Source organism: Rutilus rutilus (genome assembly GCF_951802725.1).
Source record: "Rutilus rutilus genome assembly, chromosome: 18".
Lineage (NCBI taxonomy): Eukaryota > Metazoa > Chordata > Actinopteri > Cypriniformes > Leuciscidae > Rutilus > Rutilus rutilus.
This window is the reverse complement of record NC_140231.1, coordinates 12171163-12180395: the sequence shown is the minus strand read 5'-3', so window position 1 is coordinate 12180395 and position 9233 is coordinate 12171163. Positions and strand designations below refer to the sequence as shown.

At 37.8% G+C, this 9233-nt stretch overlaps 1 protein-coding gene across 1 annotated transcript in view; it reads left to right on the top strand.

Moving 5' to 3' along the window:
* The first annotated feature begins 6562 nt into the window (after positions 1–6562).
* Positions 6563–9233, top strand: part of map4k6 (mitogen-activated protein kinase kinase kinase kinase 6) — a 32497-nt gene continuing 29826 nt past the window's right edge. The window contains exon 1 of the mRNA XM_084386704.1: positions 6563–6819. Within this exon, the coding sequence (XP_084242830.1) occupies positions 6727–6819 (93 nt within the window). The 5' untranslated portion in view covers positions 6563–6726. The remainder of the gene's footprint in view (positions 6820–9233) is intronic.

The window sequence follows — 9233 nt, the reverse complement described above, 5'->3', positions numbered from 1 at the left end:
TGTCGTTGTAACAAAACAGTGATCTTCTGCCAGGAACATCAGGTCAATCTTCTGCTGTCCAGAATCAGGTGGTTTGTCTTCGTCTGGCATCTCAGCTGAGACCTGTCCACTATGGGTGACCCTAGCAGTAGTTGTGAAGTAACTTACCAGTGGCGTAGCTCTCAGCATCACTGATGCACACAAGCCCTCACAGCACGTCAAGCTGCAAACCATGTGAGGGACCCTAACCTAAGCAACCGCATATCAACCAACTAAGCTACTCTAAACATCCTGACAACCACATAGCAATGCATGAAAAACCACTCCGAAGAGTCCAGCAACCGCAACGCAACACGTTAACAACCGCACCAAAAAAAATCACATAACATAGCCAATGCATGAAAAACCACTCAGAAGAGTCCAGCTAACAACCGCGCAAAAAAAACCTTGGCAAACGCATGTCAACACACAGGAAACCATCCAAAACATCCCAACAACCGTGTAGCAAAACGCTAAAACCACTTAGAACAACCTATGAGCATATCAATGCTTTGACAAATCACCAAAAACATCCTGACAACCTCACAACAATGTGCAAAACAACTCTAGAAAATAAAACTTACTCATAAAACTATAAACTCACTCTGTAACTATATACAGTACTATTTACATACAGGTCCCGCTGTGTGATTCTCCGGGCTCCATGTAACAGTGATGACTCAGTGCCTGGGCTTCTTTCTTCGGGGTTCCTCAGGCAGGGGCTCCTCAGGCAGGGGCTCTTCACTGATGTCCACGTCGATTCGAGGAGCTAAGCTTCTGCTGGTTGTGGAGAAGCTCTCGGTGATCCGGACACGTCCATCAGGATGCTCCGTCTCCTCCAGTGAAGGGCGGTTGAGAGCTTCCCACAGCCGCTGCTTGATCTTCCGTCCAAGTTTAAGGCTGTAGGGACGCTGCCGACCACTGGGCGTCTTCAGCATGGGCTCCACCACAGAGCGGTAGATGTCCTGGTAGGCCTCTACGCTGTAGCCGTGGATGGAGACAGGCTCATCCTGCTGACGAGCGTCCACTGAGGAGACTGAGACTGCTGGACGGATGTCAGGAAGGACAGCAGCGTTCTTCAAGTGGCGTTCTTCCAAACCCGTGGGTCTTCGAGCTTTGCCAGAGATGCAGCTGTAAGTGTGATCTGACCTGACCAACTTAACAGCTGCAAGCTGTGGAAGCTCACAAGGGTCCGGACTGGAAGAGACGCCCTCCTCCACCAATCCCCTCAGGCGTGTGGGAAGAGCCCTGGTTCTTCGTGACCGACGCTGCTCCATGATAATGAATCAAGAAGTACTACAAATCACTAAGACTTACCAAATTGTAGAGTTGTGAAGAGCTTGCAGCAAGTGCGTTCAGGCTTCAAGGCTTCAGAAACAGTTGTGTTTATTTTTAATCTACTGGACTGACATCGAAGGTTTAGGATCATTTAAATGTAAACATGTGAAAACAATTATTTAAATACAAATAAAAAATACTGTGTGAGATCATGTATTTAAATACAAATACAGTATTTTGTATTTTGAAAATACACAAAATACATGTAAATTGGCCATCCAGTGCAGGTATAGGTCACAGTGAATGAAGAAACTACATAGGCCTACTGACTTTTCATTCCTAACCACATCTCTGCCCTTTCTTTCTTTCTTTCTTTCTTTCTTGCAATTACAAATACATTTATGCAAAATAGCAGCCATTTATATACTTTTTTCTGGTTACAATGTAGTCTATTACTTTTTGATTATTATTTTTTATGTACAATAAAACTAAAAGCTGAAGATGTTTGTGGAGTATCATTCATCAGTGCTTCTTTTTCCACTTCAACGTTCCAATTATTTCTGCCCACTAAAAGCTGCAAGGATATTTGCTTACCCCACAAATAGGCCCATCTATGTAAACGATTTAGAAAAAGTTTCATCAATTCAAAATTTATGACTTTATGATTTTTTGAACTTTATGATTTTATATCATCGCTATGATAAATTGTCATATCACCCAGCCCTAACATGCAGTAATGCCTCAAACAAATTTGACAAGCTAGTTGATAAAAATGAACTTTTTCTTTTATTCTTTCATGTTAACTGAAGTGAATAATGCACTATATTAACTTTAATCAACAAGTAGAATTGATCATGACATTCTCACCTTATAAAAAAAAATAAAAAAAATCGCTGATTTATTTATTTGTTGAGCTAGTAAATGTCTAAACTAGTTGATGCACAAAATCAGTACCCTGATAAAGAGGTTGACTGCCAAAAAAGTATTTTATGTATTTTTTAAATATAAAAATACTCATCTTAAATGTATTTAAATACAAATTACATTTGATTTTTTCCAAAGGCTTTAAAATACAAAATAGTATTTTGTATTTCAAATACGTATTTTAAATACATGTGAAATACTGCCCATCCCTGTGTATGTATATATACATATACATATATATACAGTGCAATGCATAAGTGAATACACCCATGCTAAAGTTGACTAAAAAGAGGAATAAAAAATCATATTTTGGAAATTGAACTTAATGCCTTAATTTAAAAAATTAGGAAAAATCCAACCTTTAAGGACACCAATTTTCTTTGTGAATGAATAATGTATCGTAAATAAATAAATGTTCTTCCTTAAAATACATGGTGCATAAGTGAGTACACCCCTATGTTAAATTCCCATAGAGGCAGGCAGATTTTTATTTTTAAGTATTTTTTTTTAGGATACTATGCATCCTGATAAAGTTCCCTTGGCCTTTGGAATTAAAATAGCCCCACATCATCACATAGCCTTCACCATACCTAGAGATTGGCATGGTTTTATTTCAGTTAGCCTAAAAGCTAGTTTGATTTGCATTGAGAGATGATCTTAAGGAAAGTACCCCATGCCAATCTCTAGGTATGGTGAAGGCTATGTGATGATGTGGGGCTATTTTAATTCCAAAGGCCAAGGGAACTTTATCAGGATGCATAGTATCCTAAAAAAAAAAAAAAAAAAATACTTAAAAATAAAAATCTGCCTGCCTCTATGGGAATTTAACATAGGGGTGTACTCACTTATGCACCATGTATTTTAAGGAAGAACATTTATTTATTTATGATACATTATTCATTCACAAAGAAAATTGGTGTCCTTAAAGGTTGGATTTTTCCTAATTTTTTAAATTAAGGCATTAAGTTCAATTTCCAAAATATGATTTTTTATTCCTCTTTTTAGTCAACTTTAGCATGGGTGTATTCACTTATGCATTGCACTGTATATATATATATATATATATATATATATATATACATACATACATACATACATATTATACATATTATATGTATATATATATATATATATATATACACACACACACACACACACACACACACACACACACACATGTATATACACTCACCTAAAGGATTATTAGGAACACCATACTAATACTGTGTTTGACCCCCTTTCGCCTTCAGAACTGCCTTAATTCTACGTGGCATTGATTCAACAAGGTGCTGAAAGCATTCTTTAGAAATGTTGGCCCATAGGGTCAATAGGATAGGATAGGATAGCATCTTGCAGTTGATGGAGATTTGTGGGATGCACATCCAGGGCACGAAGCTCCCGTTCCACCACATCCCAAAGATGCTCTATTGGGTTGAGATCTGGTGACTGTGGGGGCCATTTTAGTACAGTGAACTCATTGTCAATGTTCAAGAAACCAATTTGAAATGATTCGAGCTTTGTGACATGGTGCATTATCCTGCTGGAAGTAGCCATCAGAGGGTGGGTACATGGTGGTCATAAAGGGATGGACATGGTCAGAAACAATGCTCAGGTAGGCCGTGGCATTTAAACGATGCCCAATTGGCACTAAGGGGCCTAAAGTGTGCCAAGAAAACATCCCCCACACCATTACACCACCACCACCAGCCTGCACAGTGGTAACAAGGCATGATGGATCCATGTTCTCATTCTGTTTACGCCAAATTCTGACTCTACCATCTGAATGTCTCAACAGAAATCGAGACTCATCAGACCAGGCAACATTTTTCCAGTCTTCAACTGTCCAATTTTGGTGAGCTCGTGCAAATTGTAGCCTCTTTTTCCTATTTGTAGTGGAGATGAGTGGTACCCGGTGGGGTCTTCTGCTGTTGTAGCCCATCCACCTCAAGGTTGTGCGTGTTGTGGCTTCACAAATGCTTTGCTGCATACCTCGGTTGTAACGAGTGGTTATTTCAGTCAAAGTTGCTCTTCTATCAGCTTGAATCAGTCGGCCCATTCTCCTCTGACCTCTAGCATCAACAAGGCATTTTCGCCCACAGGACTGCCGCATACTGGATGTTTTTCCCTTTTCACACCATTCTTTGTAAACCCTAGAAATGGTTGTGCGTGAAAATCCCAGTAACTGAGCAGATTGTGAAATACTCAGACCGGCCCGTCTGGCACCAACAACCATGCCACGCTCAAAATTGCTTAAATCACCTTTCTTTCCCATTCTGACATTCAGTTTGGAGTTCAGGAGATTGTCTTGACCAGGACCACACCCCTAAATGCATTGAAGCAACTGCCATGTGATTGGTCGATTAGATAATTGCATTAATGAGAAATTGAACAGGTGTTCCTAATAATCCTTTAGGTGAGTGTATATATTACTCATCTTTGTATGTATGTAGTGGTGTTTGTTAAGACCAGCATCACTGTTAGGAACTGGGTTCATGAATGAATCTGTATGTTGAAATTCATCTTTAAAGTGAACATATCGTTCTTGCATTGACTTTTCTTGTTCTTTTTCTAGCCTGGTAAATGTCCAGTAGCTGACCAAATAAAACAAAATATCTGCTCAAATTATAAAATTAATTCGGTTTTTAACCTGTGTCTTGATTTTGTAATTACGATACCAAGGGCGAAAAGAAACTTAAAGTTTCTTTCTAGAAACATTGAGCAGCTGAAAAGAAGAAAGCAAAGACACATTGTAGGTTACGCTAAGATTTATGTAGTGATCGTCAATCATTGCTGCCATTTGATTTTTCTCCTATAACAAAAGAAAATGAACAAATAATTTTGATTTATTTTAAAGCGTGCAAGTATATGCTTTGTTTACTGTGTTATGTTTGCTAACTTGCAAATCAATAGATATTTATTGTCTGCATCCACTAATATCATTGTTGGCTAGTTAAATAATATAATAATTCATAATATCTAGGGCTGCAACTAACCATAATCCATTAATCTGTTGATTATTCCTTCACATAATCTGATAAAAGGCTTCTATATTTTTTACAGAAAAATGTTGTATTCCACATCTAGCTCTAAGCACTGAAAGCTTTTAAAGCTAATAGAATATGTATGCCTATGTATGTAAGTACAGTATGTGTTTGTATATGTGGTGCTGCATGAAGAAAATTGTCATCATCATCATCTGCCACTCAATCATGATGTTAAGTTAAATTATTTTAATTCTTTATAAAGTTTTCTATTTTTACTATGTTTATTACCTCATGAAGACTAATCTGGATTTTGATGTTTGCCCATTACCTGCTTGTCTTTTTAATCCACTAGCTGTTGTGTAACTCAAGGTCTGTGCTGTGATCTTTCACACCAATATACTTTTTTTCTACTAAAGTGTCAATTGCCAAATTGAACTACATATATGAAAATATGAGAATACACCTGAACAAATCTCTCATCTTGTTAAAAAGACAAACAGTAGAGGGCGCTGCTCACTGAACTTCTGCAGCTCCTTCCTTCTATGACTGATTTCTGCAACATGTTCCTGGATCAACATCTTTGTTGTCTTGTCAACGTTTTTCTCTTGTTTAAAAAAAAAGTGTGTGGGAGTAATTAGTCAACTCAGAGTATGAACACACTAAATATTCTCAACAGAGCGACGATTGAACATGAAATCACATTCTCTATCTTCTCTACCGGACGAAGACGAGGTTGAATAGACTCGTTTTCAATTCTAGTAGGCTGCATAGTATGTAGCATGGGGAACAGGACTGTAAAATAAAGTGCTACCGAAAATTATGTCATCATTTACTCAGCCTCACGTTGTTCCAAATCTATGATTTTTTTCCCCCTTCTTCTGCTGAACACGAAGGTATTTTGAAGAATTATTAAAAAGGAATTGAAGACTTATTTATTTAATCAAGCCTTTGGCGTTTGATTAGGTCTGAGAACTGTGAGTGATTTGTTGTTTGATTCTCTTGTGTCTTGTTTTAATGTAACTTAATGTTTGTATGTATTTTAGAGTTATTGATTAGCCTACTTATGGACAGCACTTTGGTCCATTCTAATGGTTTTGAAAGTGCTTTATAAATAAAAGTTGAGTTGAGTTGAGTTGAAGAATATGTTATAGCCTATAGTACAATGAGTACAAATCTATACAATCTCACAAAAAACATGAAGTGAAGTGACTCATGTGCGTTTTTTTTTTTTTTTAATGAATTTAAAGCAGATCAGAATGATCCATATTGTTTCATTTGGTTTATTATAATAACCTGTTCAAACGCAGGCGTTCTGGCCACTGTTGCGCTCTTGTGAACGCGTCTTGTGTGAACGCCCCCTGTCTTCAGCGCACAGACAGACAGAGATGCGTTTGTCATCGCTGCCATGATCACTCTAGTGCACTTGTTACGCGGATGTTGAGGAAGTGGTGGTTGTGGCATTTGGATGAGTATCATCCGCTGATTCAGTACCGTGAGAAAACGAATCCAATGCCGCGCTGCTATGGACGCGATCGGCGTATCGCACACGGATCCGCTCGATGACTATGAGCTGATACACCGCATAGGCAGCGGGACATATGGAGATGTGTTCAAGGTAGGACAAAAGTGTCTTAGAAAAACGATTTCCGTAAACATTTCGTGCAAATAAGGCTTGAGTTTGTGCCTATATGATGCAAAAATACCAAAATTTTACAACCAGATCTCTTTCTTTCTTTCTTTCTTTCTTTCTTTCTTTCTTTCTTTCTTTCTTTCTTTCTTTCTTTCTTTCTTTCTTTCTTTCTTTCTTTCTTTCTTTCTTTCTTTCTTTTTTTCTTTCTTTCTTTCTTTCTCATTACAACAATGGCTAATGTGTCAAGTTACCACAGATTTTCCAGCTTACAAAAATATGTTCTGAGAACGTTTTGCTAACGTTCCCATTGAGTTATGAAAACGTTATGGGATGTTCTTTGAACATTTCATTAGTAACATTTAAAAAAATAAGACAAACGTCCAACTAATCTCTTCCGAAAGAAACGTACCATGAACAATACATAATGCATGTTTTTGTGCAAGTTTTAAGAACTAATTATTAAGACCAGATAACTTTGAACAAACACTCTCGTTACTCGAAGAACGTTTGCTCATAACTTTGAGAGAACCTTGCAAAGTTCTGAGAACGTGCTGGGTTAGATGTAGCATGGCATTTTGGCTAAACTATGTGTTAACCATGGTAAAAGGGGTGAGTTTTTCAATCATGTCTTGCTGCAAAATTGAGATTTTGCATTTAAAAGACGTCTAATAGCCGTCCAAACATAACCCTGACGTCTAGGCTAAAACAAGGCAAATTTGTGCTGTCAGTGAAAGTCAGATTTAATAGACATCTAACCATAGCACAAGAATAGACTAGTCATCGATTAGATAATGTGTCAAAGAAATTAAACCAAACACCTCGTAATCACTGTTGACTTTGCTTACATGATGAAATATCACACATTTCGCAAGTTATTTTGGCGAAAAACGACATGCTACCAAATTCAAGGTTATTTTGGCTAGAAGTTGGATACTCATAGCCGGACAATATCGGGTCTACAGTTAACCTAGACGGTGAAATGACAGCTATGCTTGCTGGTCTGTGTTTTGGGACGTGGTAACTGATTTGTTGCTGGTCTCATGAGACAGATACCACATATGTTGATTGTGCTTTCGAACTGGAAAATGATAACTGTACTATATTATGCATGTGCATTAAAGGGATAGGGCCTAGTTCATCCAAAAATGACAATTTTGTCATCATTTACTCACCCTCAAGTTGTTCATCAATGAGTTTCTTTCTTCTGCTGAACACAAAAGAAGATATTTTGAAGAATGTCGGTAACCAAACAGTTTTTGGACCCCATTGACTTCCATAGTGACTTCCATTTTTCATACTATGGAGGTCAATGGGGTCCAAAAACTGTTTGATTACCGACATTCTTCAAAATATCTTCTTTTGTGTTCAACAGAAGAAAGAAATTCAGCTTTGGAACAGCTTGAAGATGAGTAGCCTAAATTATGACATCATTTTCATTTCATGGGTGAACTATCTCCTTAATGTGTTGAAGGAACTTGTATTAACTACCAATTTCACAGTATGAGTGATGTGTGTACTAAGTGTCTGACCATGTTACACACTTTCACACTCCATTGACTTTGATGTTCAGCAACGCCCATGTGGCTCTGGCACGTTTAAACACCATAAAAAAACATGCGATTCTGCATGCACTGTGGATCGCTTACTCTTGTGAGAGTACACCATACTGAACTTGAATTTTCCCTGAAAATGAAATGTTTTCCATTCTATGCATTGAACTGGTTATGGTGGCATAGCGTGCAACAGAAATAACAGGCAGTGAAAAACATTTTCTTTTTGCATATGAGGAAGCAAATAGTGCAAAAAATTTGCATACTCTTCATGCACATTTTGCCATGCTAAATTGTCCAGTGACCTTGTGCCCCATTTGGGTGGAATTGAGTGTCAATTTATATGCCTGAACAAACATGAATCATGGCCTTGATAACGGAGAAAGTCATATTACAGGATGTGATCGAGTTCAGCAGGAAAGAAAACAGGAAATGAGCGCTGCTACTTTTTTTCTTCTCTACTTCACCTTTCCAGTGTCTGCTGATCCACTATTGGCTGCTGGTTACCATGGTTACTGGCAGGCAGCTTCATTTTTGTCTTGCGTAGACCACACCGGCACATTATGTTCCTTACAAAACGTATGATGGTTTTCCGTGGTGTTGTCGCATTTTTTAAAGGGATAGTTCACTCAAAATTTTTAATTCTGCCATCATATACTCACCCTCATGTTGTTCCCAACCTGTATGAGTTTCTTTATTCTGCTGAACACAAAAGAAGATATTTTGAAGAATGTTGGTAACCAAACAGTTTTTGGACCCCATTTACTTTCATAGTATTTTTTTTTTTTTTTCTTCTATGGAAGTCATTGGGGTCTGTTTCTTGTGATGTAGTGAATGAGACAATCAGAT